The sequence below is a fragment of the Echeneis naucrates genome, chromosome 7 (genome assembly GCF_900963305.1).
Source record: "Echeneis naucrates chromosome 7, fEcheNa1.1, whole genome shotgun sequence".
NCBI classification, from domain to species: Eukaryota; Metazoa; Chordata; class Actinopteri; order Carangiformes; family Echeneidae; genus Echeneis; species Echeneis naucrates.
In genome coordinates this window covers 1,001,240-1,023,019 of record NC_042517.1, presented here as the reverse complement: position 1 = coordinate 1,023,019, position 21,780 = coordinate 1,001,240, and the positions used below count along the sequence as shown (strand labels likewise).

The 21,780-nt window shown below is 47.0% G+C and overlaps 1 protein-coding gene across 4 annotated transcripts; it reads right to left on the bottom strand.

Annotated features, from left to right (window-relative positions):
* Positions 1-1,435: 1,435 nt before the first annotated feature.
* On the bottom strand, positions 1,436-21,135 carry cry3a (cryptochrome circadian regulator 3a). Of its 4 annotated transcripts, none has more exons than XM_029505784.1 (15): positions 20,933-21,135; positions 16,351-16,514; positions 10,876-10,984; positions 10,610-10,752; positions 9,707-9,891; positions 8,492-8,580; positions 8,255-8,395; positions 7,619-7,930; positions 7,390-7,541; positions 4,568-4,770; positions 4,174-4,287; positions 3,898-4,083; positions 3,044-3,169; positions 2,369-2,493; positions 1,436-1,743 (listed from the first exon to the last, which is right to left on the bottom strand). In XM_029505784.1, exons 2-15 carry the CDS (start codon positions 16,506-16,508, stop codon positions 1,735-1,737), a joined length of 2,052 nt encoding a protein of 683 aa, XP_029361644.1. In that variant the 5' UTR covers positions 16,509-16,514; positions 20,933-21,135; the 3' UTR covers positions 1,436-1,734. The 4 variants fall into 4 exon arrangements, with proteins under 4 accessions (XP_029361644.1, XP_029361647.1, XP_029361643.1 ...); XM_029505787.1 differs by having other exon boundaries at positions 3,089-3,169; positions 20,933-21,134; XM_029505783.1 differs by lacking the exon at positions 1,436-1,743 and adding an exon at positions 1,750-2,268.
* Between the last annotated feature and the right edge of the window lie 645 nt (positions 21,136-21,780).

The following is a 21,780-nucleotide window of genomic DNA, read 5'->3' as shown; positions in this document are numbered from 1 at the left end:
GTGTATTTCTCATTTTTAATCAAGAAGACGGCTCTGTTTTCTGATCTTCTCCAAATTGTTGTGTTAACCGTTTGTCATCACTGGTTCACACTTAAAGGCCTCCAGCCAACAGGAAGTGATGGACTCTGTGTTTTGGGGCGGGTTGCTGTTCTCCGGTTCAGTGTGGCGCCTTGATGAAGTATCATGGTGTCCATTTGAGGAATCAATGTCATTAGAGACCATCTGGCACCTCCATGTTTTGTGGGGGGGGCCGGATATAATGTCGCCAGCTGTCGCCTATCATCTACACAAAGGGAAACTTCCTGTACAGTAAAAATACTTTGTTGGAATGTCGTCTTTTTGTTTCACTGACAGTTCGAAAGCTCGCTTGGATCGGACGCTGTCTCCAGTCGCTGATTGTGTTCACTCACACGTGCTGTTTTTCAGAAAGTGTCTTCCTTCCAGTTTTCTTAGCAACTTTTTCTTCTTTTTGTTTTTGTTTTATTAGAAATCTTAGAAAAAAGAAAAGAAAAGAAAATGCAACACGGGATCAAACTGCCTGAGAGTCCTCGTCTCTGCTTCCTCTCCCGAGGTGACTGAAATCAGTTTTTGGTTGTTGCAGCAAAAGAAAACAGAAAACCTCAAAGAAGACGTGTGTCTGTTTGGTTTGGAGGGAAACAGAGAGGTGAAAATGTGACTTTTGAAGGTGAATAATAATAATAATAATAACATCTTCACTCATTCAAAGGAATGAAACTGCAAAAACTGAAATCTCCAACGACTGTACAGAGCAGATCCTGCTCAAGCTCCACTTCCAGTTCCTGAAATTCGACACGTGGCGGCTCCCCAGAGAGAAGTTCTACAATGTGTGAACTCACGGACGACTTCGGCTGTCCGTCACAATCTAAACGCATCGATAAAAAACACAACTCTGAGATGCTCTCTGACACTGACCGACAATCTGCGTGTAGCTGCCGAGACAAATCAAGTGAAACTGCGCCGAAACCTGAAGAACTTTTTATATTCAGGTGAAAACTGACGGAGAAGAGACTTCCTGCTACAAATCAGAGCTGATGACAGAAACACGATTATTAAAACTCATCCTTCATTTTCTATTTTAATAAGACTCATCTCGCTGGGAAAATCAAAACTATGTACAAACGTTTCTTCTCAACAACAGCGTCAGTATAAACAGTTTGTTTTTTGTTTGTTTATGTGAGAAGTTATGAAAATGAACTGGTCCGTTTGTGTTTTCCTGGTTTAACGCTGTGGGATGAAAATCACACACAGCTGCAGTTAAAGTACAAAATATTTTGTGTAAACAGACGCACAATTAGCTCGGTCGTTCGGTGACGTGACGAGTTGGTTCGTAACTGGCATCAGTAGCTGCTTCAGGAGAAAACCGACTGAAAGCAGCGATTTTAAGCCAAAAACGTAGATTTGATATTTTTATGGCTTTTTTTTTTTTTTTTTTTTTTTTTTACAAATAATTCACTGAACTGTTCCACCCGTCAGCGAGACTATGAGAGGTCAGAGGTCATAAATAGGAGCCAAATGACAGCGTGTCGGGCCAAAAATCACATTTTCACCTTCATGTTTGCACCCGAGGTTGTTTTTGTGAGGTGGTCTGCTCGTTAAAACAGAGAGAGGAGGATGAGCTCGTGTCTGCAGGCCCTTGTTTTGGAGGATGCGTGGCACCTTCAGGAGTTCCTCTCTTTGTTGCCTGGATCGTGACTAATATGGATTCCGACTGCTCTAGGTTGTCTGGAGGAGGGGCAGAAAGAGAAAGAGGACAGTGAATCTACTTGATGCCATTTCATACTTTCCAGCGTTCTCTGGCCACCATTGTTTTTGCATATCCCAGAGTCGATGCTTTGTGTTTTTTATTATGAGCGTGTCAGCTTTATGACAGACTGACATTTGAACAGGTCACTCTGACAGCTGTGATGACGATGAAAAATATTTCCGTAGTCTGAGAACCTTCTGTCTGTTTTAGGCGTAGATTTGTTGTCCCATGTCGTGTTTCGATTTAAAACTCATCGACTGAAATAATGCCCTTAATAATTTATTACGGAGCACAAAGGGTAAACTCTGAGTGTCCCTTTTGTCTCCAACACAGCAGGGAGCCATGACGTCTCTGGGTTTGTCTCTGGCTCCTCCCCCTCTCTAAATAAAACCTCTGCAGCGTCACACTACTATTCTACAACCTAATATTGGTATTGGACAACAAGCAGCCCTGACAACAACAGCCACCGGCGGGACAGATTATAACTGGGTACACGTGGATACCTGTAAATGAGCACAATATACCAGGTTACTGTAAAAACCTGTCAGTAGGTGGAGAAAGATTTGAATCTGTCTGAGGTGAAGCGCCAACGTGTGTGCTGACCTCTGCACTTTGTTTCTGCATCTTATGCATGCAGCAGGACGCCGGGTCCTCCTCGCCCGAGCCTTCTCGGTCCAACTCGCGTTCCCGCTTTCCAGTGATGCTTCCTCTGGTGTGCAGGAGGAGTCCTGAGGGGGCAGAGTAGAGGGTTTGATGCCATTCAGCTCTGTCCCCTTTAGGACTGCAGCTGTTTCCTCTCCGTTGGGCCCAGTGACGTTACATAAGCTTCCTGAAATCACTGCAGCTCTCTCGCTCTCTGATATAATAACTGTACGGCTGTTCCAACTACAGTCGTTTCGGTTGGGTCAGATCAGAAATTCTGCTGCTGTATAGAAATTCTATTTGTAGTTATGTGGTTAGATTCTTCTTTCAGACAACGTGTTTCGGCTGTGCCTGCAGTCTTCCTCAGAACGTCTGGTCAGCTGTCGGCTGATTTCGATGGCCTCTTTGAAACAGCCTGCGCTGGATCAAAGAGGCCATCGAAATCAGGAAACGGGCGAGCAACACCATCAACCGTGACGAGGGCCCACACCAGGGATTCCCTCCAGAGACCAGAGACCAGGGATGGTCACAGCCGACCTGGCGTCCATCACACGTCAGACTGCAGGCACAGCTGAAACATGTGGTCAAACACAAAACCTTACACTGTTGTCTGAAAGAAGAATCTGACCATATGACCTGAGGACCGATGCGGCCTGGGCTCAGGCGCGGTCTGGTAGCTACCCGGGTGTTGAGGCACAGCGAACTCGTGGAAGAGCTGGCTGCTGGTGATGGTCTGGTTGGCGTCTGGCACTGAGTGGTATCCTGCAGAACAAACAGAGACACGTCGTTAATCTAATCCATTCGATCCTGGTTTCTTCGTAAAGCTAACGTCACGTTAGCGGTGTATTTAGCTGCAGACACGTTCCCCCTGACCTTTTCTAGGATGCGTACCTTTAGTAGCCAATTTGTGCGCATGTTGTCAGGCCAAAGTCTCCACAGTATGGACTGTGGAGACTCAGGGTCATTTGGGCACTTTCTGTTGTCATTATGATTTAAAGAGAGTAAAATGGTAAATGGCTTCATCCAACCACTAACCATGAGAACAGAAACGTTTGTGTTATTGTTCATATTCTCTGAGAAATGACCAAAAAAATGAATCATAAATTCTGACAGGGTAAGTAAACGTAGGAGCACAACTGTATATCTGGGTGATTTGGGGAAAATATCTAATTGCAATTTTTTGATTTATGAATTAAATTTGCTCTTTTTTAAGAAATTTGTTGGGTCCTCCAGTTATGACGTCCGATCGTAATACTTTTATGTTCTAACTGGAGAGCTTTCTCCATGAAAACTGAATATTGCAATTTCGATGAAAATGGATTCATCTTTCAGCTCAAACTGACCCTGAAGCCGTCTCTGAAGAGATTTATGTGATTTTTCCCCACCAGCCATCCCTGCTGTTATTTTGTCATCTACTAAAAGTTACACATCTCCAAAACAGAAAACATCTCCAGAATCCGAACAAATGAGCAGAAGGCCAGCTGACCAACCATGTTGTTGTTGTTGTTGTTGTTGTTGTTGTTGTTGTTGTTGTTGCTGTTGTTGTGGCAGCGGTTGCAGACGTTGTTGCTGCTGTCCGATGCTGCTCGGTGCCGTCTGCTCCTCGCTGTCAAAGTTAAGGAGGATGCTCCCGCTGCCGTTACCCGTTGCGACGGCGCTCCCGGACACTCCAGGCACTGCAAAACCAGAGTGGGAAAGAAGACATGAAACCGTCTTCGTCCCAGAAGACGACCCTCCGGATGTCATCTGGACAAAGTGGTTCCTACAGTGTGAGTTGTTGGTGTTGTTGTTGGTCCCTGACTGCTGCTGCTCTCCAGGAGAGTAGGCGATCATCCCGCCGTTCCCGTTCCCGTTGGTGGACGGCACCGACGCCAGCAGGCCTGGATGGCAGAGTCAGAGACAAATTGGACAGGTGACGACTCGGTGCAGTCGTTCTGAATCTTTTCTGAGTCTGATTCCTTCAGATTTAATTTCATTTAAAAAATGTAAAAACATTTAGAAATATGTCTCCCCCCAGAGGAGAAACAAATGCTGGAAGATGCTGGGGAACGGGAAAACTAAACTCATTTTTTAAACGATGCTCCCATTCAGAGGAAAAAAGAACAGGAAGCAGGGGATGGATTAGGGGGCGGGGCTACAGGTGATCAGCACATGTCTCACCCAGTCCTCTGTATCGGCTGAGCTGCTGGTAGATCTGCTTCATCCTCTCGATGTTGAGTCGGCTCGCCTCCGCGTGATGCACCATGGGCTTCGGATAATGGACGCCGATGATGCACTTGGCGGCCGCCTGCACGGACTCCGGGGCGTTCCACGGGTCGTAGATATACTTAGCGGGGAAACCTCGGAGGACAGGTAAGTATCGTCTGCAAGCACAGGAGACATTAGATACGGCAGCTTGTGTCATCAGCACGTGGAAGGTTTCAGCGTTACAGGTGGAATAAATCGGGGAGGAGGAAGGGCGGGAGTGATGCAGGAATGCAAATGGTCATTCTGCAAAAAACAAATGTGAAAGTGTGACTTACACTGGGTACCAGTTTGAAATGGTTTGTCTTTCACATTATTCATGATGTTAGTTTTGTTTTTCCAGCCCGTGTGTGTTTTAGAACTGAGAACAGCATGCTGGTCTTCAGCACTTTATGCTTACAAGTATTATGGAAAATAGTTGAGACAAAATCAACCACAACACTGCACAGCCTGTACGGCCACTGGAACTTTGGAGACTCTGCACTGAGCTGAGTTAGCGCGACAGTGCAACAACAACAACCTGTTACTGTTCGCACACAGACACACAAAGTGTGGTCCTCCTCCAGGACACAACACAGCAGATCCAACAGATGAAGTTTACTTCTTCTTCTTTTGTTTGTCTGTTGCTTTGTTTCTTTGTTTTCCTTTGGGCTGTCGTGCTCCGTGTGACAAAGAGAGGCAACCTACCTACTGCGCTTGGTCCGACCTTACCGAGTCCGAGGAGGGGAGGCGGACAGGACAGAGGAGGGGGGGGCGAGTGGAACTGTGGAACTGTGGGAGGCGGCACAGTGCGGCGCTGACGGGCGGAGAGAGAGGGCTGTGGGCGGGGGCCGGTCGCTTACGGAGCTCGCCCCCCACCGTCTCTAGAGACACTGCCGCCGATCGGGTGGATGATGCTAGGAGACGTCTACTGTAACACGCCGTTAGAAAGCAGAGTGTATTGACCCCCCACCCCTGACCTGAGCAGGTGTATGGTGGAAAAGTTCTGCCATTCAGAGATCTCTAATCAGATTATTAGTTTTCTAATCCGGATTAAAGAGAACAAACTCAGCTCGGCCTCTGTGTGTCAGTCTGCAAAAAAAAAAAAAAAGCTACAGTCCTGGTTGATGGCAGAAGTCTTCCATCATACACCCCCCCCCAATGATCAGACAGTGGTGGACTGAGAAAAGAGCTCATACCCCCCCCGCCACAGCAGCACAGTCTGGACTGGCCCACTAGGGGGCCCCCTCATTTCACCAAAAGGGACCACAACCCTTTTGCCAGGAAGACACGCAACCTGCCAGCAGCAGGCGGCCCAATAGAGGACAGGGGGTGGTATCTCAGGTGTGTGTGTGTGTGTGTGTGTGTGTGTGTGTGCGTGCGTGCGTGCGTGCGTGCGTGCGTGCGTGCGTGTGCGTGTGCGTGCGTGTGTGTGTGTGTGTGTGCGTGCGTGCGTGTGTGTGTGTGTGTAGATTTTGTTGTTTATTGGTCCCTAAAGCACCAATGTGGGAGGAGAGGTGAGTGTGCGTGTGCGTGTGCGTGTGCGTGTGTGTGTGTGTAGATTTTGTTGTTTATTGGTCCCTAAAGCACCAATGTGGGAGGAGAGGTGAGTGTGTGTGTTTCTGTGTTGGTGGATCCGGATCGACCCGCCTCTGCTCCAGGTCCGCCTGAAGCGGCAGGGCTGCATTCACACGAGCAGAGCACCACTGAACATTTCACAAAGGGTCGGATGAGGGGCTTTGCCCAGCGTCTGGACACGGCGCCAGTAACGAGTACCGCCGCCAACCGTGCGTCAGCGTGATGGCAGAGCTGCAGCTGGCCCAACGCCTCTCCTCACTACCCTCTGGGGAATGCCTCATAGTCCTCTACCCAACGAATGCAGGCGAGGCGTTCGCATTTCCCTACCAAGTGGTCAGAATCCCATTTGACGAAATGAGACGCTACCGAGTCACAAACCCGCCCGGAGGGTGCTGCTGGGGCGCAAGCAAAGTCCCGCCCCTCGGGGCCGAACAGGGAAGCAATAAAAGACAGAACACAACATAACGGCCTCTGATGTCTCAGCTCGGCTCCCGGGTTCCATCCGAGGAGGCCCCCCCCGGCTGGAAGCCCGAGAACGGCCGGGCATCTTAAAAGCGATCAGCAACGATCTCCAAGGGGGAGAGGGATAGCTGAACTTTTCCCCCAGTCCCCCCCCCAGAAAAAAGATGAGCCACAACACAGAGCTACATCCAGAGAAAGAGAGAAAGAAGGCATCTACGTCTGTGCAGTTAAAAAACAACAACAAAACAAGAACTCATCTGGTGGCAAGAAATATATGAACTAAAGAAACGCTCGTGAACACAAATCACCAAACAGAAATTCACAATTAAAAAGGCACGCAAAGAAGTACACTAAGATCAGAACAGAAAACAGGCCTGATTTTAAAACTAAAGTGCTGAAGAAGAGGAAAAATGGACTGACGGGTAAAAATAAGAGGAGAGGAGGAAAGGATGTTAGTCCTCTGATCGCTCACTTACCCAAAGAAATGGAGGTTTCATGTGTCCCTCCATCTCTGTCTGCTTAATTAATCCTGCTGCTGTCTATCTGTGTGTCTGAACCGATGGCTAAAATACTTAAATAATCAGGACTTGAAGTGATGTGCTGCCTGAAATCTCCTGAAGCTCAGTTTCTGGAGCGCCATTTAGATGTGAGGGAGGGGGGAGAGTGGGAGGGGATTTGTTGGCACCAACCAATGGGGCGATGCCAGGAAAGGCACCCACCTGATGAAGTCCCCGTTGGGGTCGGTGCGCCGGCCGAAGCCCACGGGGCAGTAGCAGTGGAAAAACTGCTGGAAGAACGAGCTGCAGGACAACCACATCCAGCTGCCGGCGTTCACGCTCCAGTCGGCATCCAGGAGCAGCTCCTCGAAGACCTGCGGCGGCAGAGAGGGACACCAACATCAGCTCCTCCTGGAGCCCTCACGTTGTTCCCCGAGATCGCGGGCCTCACCTTCATCCCTTCCTCCCAGCTGATCCACAGGTCGCCCCTGGTGAGGAAGCAGGCCACGGCGTGCCTGGCCAGGTGATGGATCCAGCCCTCCTGCCTCAGCTGAGTCATGATGGCGTCTATCCAGGGAAAGCCCGTCTTGCCCTCGGCCCACTTGGCCAGCGCCTCCGGATTCTTGTCCCAGGGGATTCGGACACAGATGGGGTTGCCCTCCATCTTGTCGAAGCGTGGGTTGTTGGTCGCCGCGGTGTAGAAGAACTCGCGCCACAGTAACTGGCCATACAGAGAGAGAGGAGGGGAGCTGTTCTTCTTCACCTGGGACACACAAACACAACAGGAAATACAAATCTGAAGTTTTTCATGTTAACTGCTAGAAGAAACAGTCAGCAAAAAGGTGCAGACAGTGTTTTAGCTTTCTAAAATCAGGATAACAATCACGGTATTCACATTATTCTCCCCGTCATTCCATGAATGCTTCATAATTATATAAGTACGTTGATCTGTTATTAACACGTCTTCAGGTCCTGCTGGATCTGTACGCTGACTTTAGTGCTGAATCTGGAAAGACTTCTGGCTTGATAAAGATTTAAAGCTGAGCGGAGACAGTGAGCCTCCTTGGAAAAACATTCCCACGCTGACCTTGCGGTAGAGGTCGGTGAGCTTGAAGTAGAAAAGGCGGCAGGAGAGGCAGCCGAAGCGCAGGTAGGGGCTGAGGCCTGTCGGGCTCGCCAGCAGCGAGTTGGCGTTCATCCTGGGCCGCTCGAAATTCGCCACCCATGCCTGAAAACGCAGAATCAAACAGGAAGGATTACACAAATTCCAATCAAAAGTCTTTTTCAAGAAGATGATCAAACACACTCAAACTGCTGGACTGACCTTTCTCTCCAGGTGGCGCTCTATCCTGGTCAGAGCTTTGGTTTCTCCTCCCGGCCACACCGCCGACGGCAGGCCTTCAGTGTCAAATCCTGAAAACATCCACATGAACCGCCTCGTCACACACAAAAATATGACCTCTAAAAATGGGTGACTGTTCACGTCTCAACAAACTGAATAACACTCCCTTTCATTGTCTTCCCTAAATCAGACAACCTGACTTTATGGCTACAGTTACACTCAGCTAAGCTGACAACAACCCTTCAAAATAAAACACCAAAAGATTTTCCTTCAGCAATCTCGACAGAAAATCAACACAACTGTTGATTTTGAAGTCTGAATTTGACTTCATCAGAAACTGCTGATAATTAGCCAGCTTTTAGCAACTTTCTGTGAACATCCTGATGGTGGCTGATTGTGTATCATTTAAGAAACGATAAATCTTTAATCAGTCTGTATCTTCACCGTCCTGTTGGATTAGACTCTTTAATGGGTCGGGTTTTGGCAGGTCCAGGTCTGAGCAGCAGCTTTAGCTGGACTGACGGGCAGCTCAGTATGGCGCTGGTTAATTTAGGGGATGAACGGCAGATAATGTGGGATCAGAGAAAGCAGACATCTGGTCAGCACCTTAAATATCTGTCTGACTGTAGCAGCAGAAGGCTTCAGAGCAGCTAATCGTATGAATGGACCGGAACCTTCTGTGAATGGAAAAGAAGGAACCCAGACAGAAACAGACGAATCCAGAAATGAGCATTAAGGAGGACTTATTAACTTTCTCCTTAATCCTAAAACAAAAAACATCAGCGGCATTTTAAAGGAATTCAGCAGAAAAGTAGTTATTAATTTAGTTTTTTTCATTTTATTTTTACAGTTTGGGCTGTTTCTGGACTATGTGCTGCAATCGTGGGTTTAATGTTGTAATGGAGGACGAGATCTGAATTTTAAAGGTGCTCTTGTTGTAGGTAAAGAAATATAGCTCATGTTTAAAGAAACTGCTGAACGTTGGACGTTGGGTCCAGGTTTTAAGGTTTAAGGTTCAGTTTCTGAATCCAGACTGAACCTCTGAGACTTTCACTGGACCTGATTTAGACTCAAAGACCAGATGGAGGTCTACCTGTAGACCAGGTGGCCCCGAGCTGACATGCTGTCCAGCTGCCTTCTCTAAAGTCAGTCCAGGTCTGCAGTTTCTCACATTCAGCAGACTTCTTGTTTTCTCACCCAGTTCCTCCAGGGACGGGACCCCGTACTTGTCTCCGTGGTCCTCAGAGATGGGGGTGACGCAGCGGCCCATCAGGGTGTCCGACAGCGTCTCCACGGGCATCTCAGGAGGATCCAGCCGACTGATCAGGGTCTGGAAACGCTTGTAGGTGAGAGGAGGCTGCCCACCGTTCAGCTCTATGATCCTGAAGACGGACAGACGTCACACTTTTTCACCATTAAGGAATAAAACATCTGCTCAATTCTTGAGTTCCACCCGTTGTGAGTGAAAAGATCGTCCTTTAATAGATGGAATAAAGATCAGTTCCCACTGCTATCTGATTCTGCCTCATTCTGGACTCTGGATGGCGCTGCTGCCTCTCAGCTCACAAAGTCTAATGTCAACTTTACACCATTTCAGGGATTACATCGAACCCTCTGCACTGAGAGGAGCAGCTGAGGTGGTTTGGGCATCTGGTCAGGACGCCTCCTGGGCACGTCCAGCTGGGAGGAGGGAGAGATGATCTCTCCACTCTGGCCTGGGAACGCCTCGGGATCCCCCTCCCGATGTTTCATTGGTCCTTTTTTATTCACTCTTCTTTAAATCACCTTTTAATAACATTTTGCGGTAGTCAAATGAATTTTCCTGTTTGCCAAAGAACAATTGTTGTATGAACTTTCATACAAGAAGAATAAAAGTTCATTAATCTCAGAGTTAAACTCTTACACAACACCTCCCCACATTTATCACTCTTATTTTCATATGACTGTAATTATTGCTGCTCGTTTTATTCATATATTTCACATCTATTAATTGTTTTGTCATTTTCTCTACAAATAATAATGTAAACTGAACCGACTAAAGATGTAGGCCTCCATGATGCACTGTGTATTTCCTGCTGTGCGTGTTTGTGTTTTGCTCACCTGTCCAGGTCGTAGAGTGTGTGCGATATCTTGACGATGACCTCCACTCCTGCCTCCATGGCGAGCTTCTTGATGGCGGCGTCTCTTTCCTTCCCGTACGGCTCGGAGTCGTACTCAAAGGTCAGTCTGGAGATCTTCCACTCCTGAGACAGAACAAGTCACAGGCTGTTGGTCTCCACTCAGATCAAACTGCTCTTTTGCTCTTTCTTAATCTGATTATTGTGATTTTTTCAATTATTTTGGGGGGGGGGGGGGGGGGTTCTGACCTTAAAGAGCCGTGGGAACACATTGGCCGGTTGGCCCCTGATGACAAAAAGGCGAGAGTTGAGCTTGCGAAGGTTGGCGTCCAGGTCCTCCAGACACTGGAGGAGAAATCTGTGGACAAGCAGACAGAATATTTACAACTGACTTTCAGTTTTACTGCACGTTTGTTGCAGAGGTGGTGTTTTTGGTTTGAATGGGAACTGTAGGAGTAGAGTGCTTGAACAATAACCGCTGAGTGTGTGGGGATGTTTGGGAAAGCATGCGACCTCCCATTCAGCAGATTTCCATCACTGTCACACATGTTTGCAAATGAAATGCATCAACAGGTGTCAAAAGAACATCAGAAAATAAACAGCCCTCGATGTGCGGCGCCCCCTCAGCGAGGTCACCATCAGTTACCTGTAAAGTGCGTGGACACGGAAGCTGCCTACAGAACCAAAGTGTTGTCTTTTAAATGAATCGTGACGAACGTGGACGTGAAAAAGGCCCATTAGAAACAGAAGACTGATGGGGGCCAACGTGTTTGAATGTCCACCCCCGACTGGGTCACACTTCAGCTTTGTTTGGACCGTATAAATCCTAAATCAGCTCCCTGAAAATCCTTTTTCTGCTTTTTAAAGGTTCACTTATTTTACTTCTTCAAACAAAAGCAGCTACGTGGAGGAAACATTTACACTGCGAGACAGATAAATACTGAATCACAACCAAAAAACCCAGATCATTGTTCAAAAATCTAGTTATTCTAAAAAAGTCGTGCTTTAATTTGAGAGAATCTGAGTTATTTTAAGGGAATTTATTCTAGTTCTCTGGCTGATGTCAATGTTTTTATTTTCTTCAAGTAGAGAATCTGAATTTTAGAGTTTCAACAGGAAAACAGCAGAGTTACGGTGTCACCAGAGGTCAAACTGTCGAGCGCCAGCTGCCGAGACAGAGACAGTGTGTTTGTGTGCAACATGCGATCATTAGCAGAACACAGACTGAGCAGCCCGTTCCCTCCCGTCTGACCCCGCCGGTCTGATCGTTAACCCAAAGGGAGGGCTCGATCTCAGCAAAGCTCCGTTTGCTCTCAATCCGCACACAGACTGAGCTGAGCGGGAAGGTCGCTCCCTTCAGGCACGTGGCGTCTCACGCCTGAGCGTCCACATTAGCTGTCAGACGGAGTCCAGTCACAGACCTGAACCCGACACCACATCCAACGGCTCAGACGCCATCGATGGTCTGAGTCATCTCAGGCGGAGGCAGCCATGAAGCAAGCATGACTCATAAACGAGAGAGAAACTCCCAAATCTGCCTCTTTAAATGTTGTAACTTCATCTTTGTCATTGAAATTTAAAAACCAAAAGAGTCTCAACATGTAGCGACAGAGACTTGGCTTCCTGATGGACCGTGAAGAAGAGACGCATCGCCATGGTAACGGCAAAACGAGCAGGACGAGAGCTTCTGTGCGTTTCCTCAGTCTGGACGTCTCGTCTCAGCACAGACAGCATTAAAGTGACATCAGCTGGTGGGACAGTTACGTGCACGTGCACGTGCACATGAGGTCACACATGCAGCAGATGGACGTGCGTGTGTGTGTGTGTACGCTGTTAAGTGTGTTGGAGGTACATTTCCTCATTTGAGCCTGTATGTTTGTGTGTTTGTGTTGCTGGGTTACCCGCATCCTCCTGATGTGGCTGCCCCTGTGTGTGTGCGTTTTGTCTGCCTCGTCGCACATTTCTCCTTATATAACTGTTCTGCCCTACATCTGTCAGCATACACACACACACACACACACACTCCACCGCACCACAACATAATTCCTTATCCCAGTGACCTCATTCCTGCCTGTTCACAACAAACACACAACTTATTCTTTCTTTATTTCTCTCTCACGCTGTCGGAGAGTCGACAAAACAACAACTGAAGTGAGTCTGAATGAAAAGTGGTTTTTCTAGTTTCGATGATTTCACTTCTGTATTATTTTACTTCTTCATACAAAGTTCGTTTGTGTTTGAACTCATTCCAGCAGTTCCAGTTATGAGTTGACGGAACAGTAAAAACCATCTGAGATCTGACTTCATTCGTCAGGACATCAACTTTTGTTTTGTTGTGTTTCCAGGTATTTTAGTAAAATCTCCCGTTTCCTGTTTTCTTGTTGTTGTTTACGTCCTTTGACACCCTTTATGTCAAATAGCTCCTCCGAAACACACCAGTTTTTAAACAAGTTTAACTTAAGTCTCCAGACCAGGACCGTCCATAAAACTGGACCTGGACCTGAACTGTCCATAACCCTGGACCTGGACCATCCATAAAACTGGACCTGAACCGTCCATAACCCCGGACCTGGACCTGAACCGTCCATAACCCTGGACCTGGACCTGGACCGTCCATAAAACTGGACCTGAACCGTCCATAACCCCGGACCTGGACCTGAACCGTCCATAACCCTGGACCTGGACCTGGACCGTCCATAACCCCGGACCTGGACCGTCCATAAAACTGGACCTGGACCATCCATAACCCTGGACCTGGACCTGGACCGTCCATTAAACTGGACCTTGACCTGGACCGTCCATAAAACTGGACCTGGACCTGAACTGTCCATAACCCTGGACCTGGACCATCCATAAAACTGGACCTGAACCGTCCATAACCCCGGACCTGGACCTGAACCGTCCATAACCCTGGACCTGGACCATCCATAAAACTGGACCTGAACCGTCCATAACCCTGGACCTGGACCTGGACCGTCCATAACCCTGGACCTGGACCTTTGAGGTGGCGTCCTGTTTTTAATGACCTCATAAACCCTGCAGCAGCTGGTGATAATGGTTGTCACTTTGTTTTTAGCAGTAAATTGTGTTATTTGTCTTTCTGGCGAAGGGCCACACAGGAAACTGTTCACACAGCTGGGTCAGGATCACGTAACTGCTCCCAGGTTTCATGTGCCGGCACACTAACCCACATCTTCAAACTATTTTCCTTTGGACAGAAAAACTATTGATTTGAAAGTTTTCTTCCTCAGAGCTCTTCCTGCAGCGTCACACAGCGAGCCTTTCATTTATCATTTCTTATTACTGACACACGTATATTCCTGGAACACATTCAGGTCCTTTTTGAACTGTAAAACATTCCTGGTCGCTCGTTTGGACCTCACGCTGCCATCCTGAGATGAAAAGTCTCACTTACCTCGTTCATTTTTTCACATACATTTAAGACAGAGCCAAAAGCAGAACACAGTATATAAGAAGTGATGAAGAAGGATGACTCAAGTTTCACCCAAAGGTTGTTTGTGAAGCCAACAAAGATGATGATAATAAATGAAAATATGAAATCAGATTGTAATATTTATACACACTGTATAACAGATCATTACTGCGGCGTCCGTCCTGACTCAGCAGCTGTTGGAGGAAAAAAAACAGCAACCAGATCTGTTAATGGGCGGTGAAAACTAGAGCAAGTCCCATAAACCCAGGCTAATTTTAAATCCTCCCGTGTGGATCCACGCCAATATCAACGACACCTGTGAGCTTTATTTACTGAGCAGAGAGAATGAATGAGTAAGAGTTACACATCGCCAGGATCGGCCTGGACGACAGACCGTTAATTGGATGATGCCTCCCACAGATAGACCTGCAGATGTCGGTGCAGCTGGAGTCGCCTCACCTGCTCTGTCTGTGTATTTGGGACACGACTTCTGCGATTCTAAACCATCTTAAAAAGCTATTTTCTCACACGGTGTCAGATCAGCAACCTCATTTTTGTTTGACCTCCACGGACCGTCTTGTGATCTGTGATGTTTATTTTTAGTGAAGAAAAAGAAATGAAGGAATGGTTTTCGTGGCCTTGACTCTGACACCACTGTGTGTGTTTGTTGTGCGTCAATGCAATGATAAGTAGGACACACAATTTTCTGCCCGCTTCATTCAAAAATTTGAAGGTGCCCAGTTTTCCTCTCAGGGGACTCAATAATCACACCAACAACTTCAACACCATGAAATCAACACTTGTTTTAAGCGCACTCAGCTATAAAATACAAATGAGTCATGATGTTCTTCCCCTCACGAAAGTCTGAGTCACTTCAAATTGCCTCAAGAGGTTTTAAATCCTGAACCTGCACAAACTCAAAAGGAGGGGAGATATAACTACACAACATTTTATTTTAAGCCAATTCATTTCCTTAATTCTTTTTCAATGAAAAAATTCCAAGTAACCTTTTAATCCATCTTCTTATTTACTTTTATGTCTTAAGTGTCTCATCTTGTTTTCACAGTTCAACGTTCACTGCTGCAAAGCAAACATAATAAATTCATAAACAACAATCTTTCAGGAAGCTGGACTGTGTTGATTCTTCCTTTAAACTGGAAAAGCATCACCAAACTTCCTGTCAACACAACTCTTGTGCAACATCTTTATTTTTACGTTAAGAGGCCAACAAAAATAAAAGATGTGCTTCTGCTTCAGCAGCAAACTGGGACTGTGAAGTTGTGTGTCTGATTTGTACTTCCTGTCTTGATGTGAGTTTGTTTACATTATCAGACCAACACATCAGCTGGAACTCGCTCACCTCAGTATCCACTGATCCCGTTTTGAGGACCCCCCGGGAACATCTGATGGTTTACAAACTTAGCACTCACCTGAGCTCACGTTTTCTGGCCTGACCCCCCCACACAGAGCCTATTTACATCCATTTATCCTGGGAACACTGATTCTAATCCCCTCCTTCGAAGGAAGGGGCCAACTCCCGCCGCAGCTCATTCATTCAGCCGCCAAGTCGGCCGGCTGACTGACCTCTATAACGAAGATTATGTGAGCAGAGGTTGAAAACAGGACACCTTGTGTGGAGCCTCATTTATTTCAGCCGTTCATCCAAACCAGCAGCCAGAAAGAAGACATAAAGAAGAAGAAATCTGGAGAAAGGAAAAGACCAAAGTCCGACAACCAGGAACTCTTTCTCTGGTCATTTCAAAATATAATACCCTCAGATACAAGGAGAATTTCAAAATAAGAGAAATGCTGACATCGAGTTGTGTGTTGAAGCACTGCAGCTCTGATTCTGATTCCCTCCATCTCTCAGCTCGTTTGCGTCCTCTGTCCTGACGGGACTGTTAGACCAGTCTGCACAGACCAAACCTCACCTCAGGAAAGACGACCTTCTTAACCCTTCACAGCCTCATCCAGGCTTTTATGTTTCATTATTAAAAATGACCTAAAGTCTCCTCACGATATGAATCAGTTTCAGAGAAAGCTCACTCTGATGTTTCCTCCTTCTCCACAGAAAGGTTCCTCTCCTGTGTTTGGGTCGTTTCTGTCTTTATCTGATCAGGAGTTCTGCTCAGTAATGATGAAAAATCAGCTCACAGTAAACTCAGAAACATACAGGACTGATCCAGAGACTCTGATTGGCTGTGACATCACCGCCCGTGTCATCGTCCTAACCTGCAGCTGTGACCAATCACAGGCTTCGTTTCAGTGACCTGACCACATGACACACTCACCTCCACCTGCTGACTCCGACGTTGGAGGAGCCGGCGAACCACGGGTCCAGGAAGTAGACGCAGCGCACAGTGTCCGCCCCCCGCACCGCCTCCCGTAGAGCTGGGTTGTCATGGAGACGGAGGCCTTTCCGGAACCAGTGGATGGAATTTGGGGCCATCTTGTTCTGAAGGAGAAGGAGAAGATGATGGTCAGATGGATCTATGAGGAGCAGACTGAAGCGGCGAAATGTCAGCTTAACTGAACATGACACCGTCAGCAAATTTTCACCGTCGGGTGCCATGACACCGAATGTCAGGAGAGATAACGGAGGCGTCCGAGCAGAATCAACTGCCAACAGCGTGGGACGCTCCAGGAACAGAACAATCTGGGCAGGAACACCTTTTCTGCTCTCTAATGTCAGCAGAAACTATTTTAGACTTGGCATTCGATGAAATGGAGAAAAACGCAAAAAAAGTCCACTTTCAGCATCACGCAGCACAAAATAAACTGTCTTAGATATTTTATTTTGGAATGATTACTCAATTCATTCAACTCATTTAGTAAGATTTCCAGAACGAAATCATTCATCACATCACAAATCATCACAATGATTTAAATAGACAGCGGCCCAACAAGTAAGTGTTAGTTGATTAATTGTGTCAGACACAAAAATATACAAGATGAACAATATGACAGAATCTGTGACGGCTGAAAGTTTTTACTTTATGATTTATTATATTTTAATTTGAAGGGAAAACCAGAGACAGGGTACAGGAGAGAGGGAGCTGAAGGTCAGAGGTCAACAAGCCTTAATGTCATTCAGCCCCATAAAACGTTCAAACATGGCTGATTCAGTCAAAAGGACTTCTGTCCGTTTAGATTTGCTGCATCCTTCAGGCGTCACTCAGCACTTGGTGAACCGTGAATGGCTGATTCTTTAAAAGTTTTATGTTGAAAAATAATGAAACAGAGCGTGACCTTCCCGTTACTGCAGCTTCTCCCACTGAGCGGACATTATTCCCAAAAACATTCCTAAAAAATTAAATAGCAAATAAGAAGAACATGATGATGCAGCTCTCCACCTTCTTCCTGTCTTTCTATAGTTTAAAGGAAAAAAATATCTTCTAAACAAAGAACAGGTAACGTGTTCAGGCCGAGAACACTTTTGGCCTTTTGCCATAATTTTCATTACAATTACAATAGAAGCCAATGAAGACTAATTCATTATTGATTACCCATCATTTTTTTTAACACATCAAAACTTGAGGGATGAATTTTTCTTCGAGGTGTGTCGAGCAGTGAGAGCGGCTGGTGATGATCAGGGAGTTACCTTCCAAAGAGGAAACTAATTTTAATTTCAAATGACGGCGTGTCCTGACCGGCAGGACCGGCAGCTGACGGAAGGAAAACAGATGGGACGGCGCTAATTAGCTGGCTTTTGGCTCGTCCGCAGGCTAATTCAGACTTGGCTGGCTGGTTGGTTGGTGATTCAGAGTCAAAGTGAGTTTCTGTTGCCTGACGCGCTCCATTCAAACAGAGACTCAATTTCATCTCCCATTTCTGTCCGCAGTGAAAGGACGGCCATCAAACTGCACTGAGTGTCACATTTAGATGATGAGTGACGGTTCAAGCTGCGACAGAAAACTTCTACTTTCCAGTTTTTGATTTTGAGAAAGAGCAAAAATGATGACGGTTATTCAGATTAATACCAAAGATGGACTGAGATCAGCCTCATAGTGCGGCTCCTCATTCCAAACACAACCACCTGTTTAGATCACATGACCTCCAAGGAGGAAACGTCACATTCTGATGAAGACCATCTGACATCCCCAGATTTCTGTCAAACTGTGGAAAGACTCTGAACAGGAGTCCATGGATCTGTCCTTCTCCCTGTCCTTCTGTCCCTCTGTCCTTCTCCCTGTCTCTCTGTCCTTCTTCCTGTCTCCTTGTCCTTCTGTCCTTCTCCCTGTCCTTCTCCCTGTCTCTCTGTCCTTCTGTCCTTCTCCCTGTCGCTCTGTCCTTCTGTCCTTCTCCCTGTCTCTCTGTCCTTCTTCCTGTCTCCTTGTCCTTCTGTCCTTCTCCCTGTCCTTCTCCCTGTCTCTCTGTCCTTCTGTCCTTCTCCCTGTCGCTCTGTCCTTCTGTCCTTCTCCCTGTCCTTCTTCCTGTCTCCCTGTCATTCTCCCTGTTCTTCTCCCTGTCTCTCTGTCCTTCTTCCTGTCGCTCTGTCCTTCTGTCCTCCTTCCTGTCGCTCTGTCTCCCTGTCCTTCTGTCCTTCTTCCTGTCTCTCTGTCTCTCTGTCCTTCTTCCTGTCGCTCTGTCCTTCTGTCCTTCTTCCTGTCGCTCTGTCTCCCTGTCCTTCTGTCCTTCTTCCTGTCTCTCTGTCCTTCTGTCCTTCTCCCTGTCTCTCTGTCCTTCTTCCTGTCGCAATGTCCTTCTGTCCTCCTTCCTGTCGCTCTGTCTCCCTGTCCTTCTGTCCTTCTTCCTGTCTCTCTGTCTCTCTGTCCTTCTTCCTGTCGCTCTGTCCTTCTGTTCTTCTTCCTGTCGCTCTGTCTCCCTGTCCTTCTGTCCTTCTTCCTGTCTCTCTGTCCTTCTCCCTGTCCTTCTGTCCTTCTCCCTGTCTCTCTGTCCTTCTCCCTGTCTCCTTGTCCTTCTGTCCTTCTGTCCTTCTCCCTGTCCCTCTGTCCTTCTCCCTGTCCCTCTGTCCTTCTTCCTGTCTCCCTGTCCTTCTGTCCTTCTCCCTGTCTCTCTGTCCTTCTCCCTGTCCTTCTGTCCTTCTCCCTGTCCCTCTGTCCTTCTCCCTGTCCCTCTGTCCTTCTTCCTGTCTCCCTGTCCTTCTGTCCTTCTCCCTGTCTCTCTGTCCTTCTCCCTGTCCTTCTGTCCTTCTCCCTGTCCCTCTGTCCTTCTCCCTGTCCCTCTGTCCTTCTTCCTGTCTCCCTGTCCTTCTGTCCTTCTCCCTGTCTCTCTGTCCTTCTCCCTGTCTCCTTGTCCTTCTGTCCTTCTCCCTGTCCCTCTGTCCTTCTCCCTGTCTCTCTGTCCTTCTCTCTGTCCTTCTCCCTGTCTCCTTGTCCTTCTGTCCTTCTCCCTGTCCCTCTGTCCTTCTTCCTGTCTCCCTGTCCTTCTGTCCTTCTCCCTGTCTCTCTGTCCTTCTCCCTGTCCTTCTGTCCTTCTCCCTGTCTCTCTGTCCTTCTCCCTGTCCCTCTGTCCTTCTCCCTGTCTCTCTGTCCTTCTCCCTGTCTCTCTGTCCTTCTCCCTGTCCCTCTGTCCTTCTCCCTGTCTCTCTGTCCTTCTCCCTGTCTCTCTGTCCTTCTCCCTGTCCCTCTGTCCTTCTCCCTGTCCCTCTGTCCTTCTTCCTGTCTCCCTGTCCCTCTGTCCTTCTCCCTGTCTCTCTGTCCTTCTCCCTGTCTCTCTGTCCTTCTCCCTGTCCTTCTGTCCTTCTCCCTGTCTCTCTGTCCTTCTCCCTGTCCCTCTGTCCTTCTCCCTGTCTCTCTGTCCTTCTCCCTGTCTCTCTGTCCTTCTCCTTGTCCTTCTGTCCTTCTCCCTGTCTCTCTGTCCTGCTGTCCTATCAAATTTTGAAGCCATAAAATAACTTAAGAACCAAAGAAAACATGTGGAAGAGAAACTGAGTGAACTGGAACAACTGCTGAGTCCTCTCACATGTTCAGGAGTAGTTCTTATTCTACGCTGAACGGCATCGTGTAGATTTTACTTCAGCTCTTTGTGGAAAGAAAATGTTAATCACATCAGTTTAACAGGTTTGAATAAAGTTCATCAAATTGACTTTACGCTGACTTCTACAGCAAGACATAATTTAATGGATTCTATATTATCATATTACTCAACTTATTCAAACTTGACATGAACATTTTGTCAATTGCAGGTTTAATACAGCAAAGAGATTTGTTATACCTGTGACATTTTCAATCTGTTACCTGAAGTTTAGTTTTTTCTATGTTTATACTTTCACGCTACCATGTTTATGAATGTGAAAAGACAGCCAAACTCCTGCTTTGTGATTTCTTGGACAGATATTTCTGAGAAGTTCACATGAGGAGAACAAACTGCTGATCGATTATCAAGCTTCTGTGACTCCACGTTCAGTTCAGATTCTTTCCTCTATCATCTTTGGACACAAATAGAAACACTATTTTCATCTTCTGACAACTGACCCAATGATTTATTTTTATTTGAGAAATCTAAATTTTCACAGCCAGTGATAAAGATAATACTGAAGCATCATTTGATGTGTGATGGAGAGAGGATGAAGATAATTGAGAATTAGGATCCAAAAGGAACAGGATTGAATGTAAAGATGCAGATTAACTGGCTGTAAGTTCATGTTGGCAGTGATCTGCAGCTGAATAAGTGTCAAATCACAGAGATGGCTCCAAATGGAAATTAGGTCACAGAGCCTGATCCGAACCTCAGCTGAGAATTCAACTGCTTCAACGAAGAGCAGAGAAAAAGAAAACGTGTCACAGTTTGGTGTGTGAACGTCTCCACGAAGATAAAAACGAGCTGAATTTGAGGAACAACACAAAGAGAGCTCCCAAATATAAAACGGGGTCAAAGGAGGGATGCTTATGTAAGCTGCAGCCGCCTCACCTGCTGCTGGCTCCGGGGAGAAGTCTAAGTCAGGCCCGGGGGGAGAAGCATCTCCTCCCGGGGACGAGCTGTGAGGGCAGCCGGTCTGAGCTGCAGCTCCTGGTCCCAGTCCCGGTCCTGGTCCTGGTCCCGGTCCTGGTGTCCTGAACCTGATTCTGCAGCCGCCGCACTACTTAGTTTCATAACAGTTTCACCCACTGCGCATGCTCCGCCCTCAGAGCACCCGGTCAGCCGCTGCGTTCAGGAGCACAGCGGAAAAAACACCAAACACAACACAACACAGCACGACACAACAGAGAGGCCGACAGACGGAGCAGTTTGGTAAGGAAACCACAGAAAACTACACAGCCGTGTGTCTGAGAGCATATTTGTCTAAAAAAATATATAAATCATTCTAACAAACCTGTTCCGTTTGTTTTAGAAAAATCTGTGAAATTTAAGGTGGGTTTTTTTTCAGCTGTCGCTGATGTCAGAGTCTGTGAATCTAACAGAAGTTCCTGTCTTCTAATTTCCCACCTGAAATCCAGCCCATAAACGCACCTTTAGGGGAAAGGAAGTCCAGAGTTCTCCGCTCACCCACAGTCCACGAACGCAGCAGCGGCCCCTGTTGAGCGTGAACGGTGACGCGCTCCCATTGGTCAGCTGGCCGTCACGTGTCTGATGCCGAGTCACGTTTGAGAGGCATGGAAATGCGGAAGTCCATATTCCAGAGAAAAACCCCCAAATGAGCTGGATCAAAAAACCGGTTTCTGTCAAGTGAACTTCATTTACTTATTTAAATTATTTAAACACGTCAAAAGACAGGAATGTATCACACAATGAGCAGCAATTAACTGAATGAATAAACA

Bases quoted from the DNA above. Each gene is read 5' to 3' on its own strand.
- cry3a (XM_029505783.1), bottom strand. From the start codon at position 16,508: ATGGCCCCAAATTCCATCCACTGGTTCCGGAAAGGCCTCCGTCTCCAT. The intron at 7,542-7,618 runs GTGAGGCCCGCG...CTGCCGCCGCAG, and splicing joins GCTGGGAGGAAGGGATGAAG to GTCTTCGAGGAGCTGCTCCT. The intron at 3,170-3,897 runs GTTGGTCAGCTG...TTTGTTCTGCAG, and splicing joins ACAACAACAACAACAACATG to GATACCACTCAGTGCCAGAC.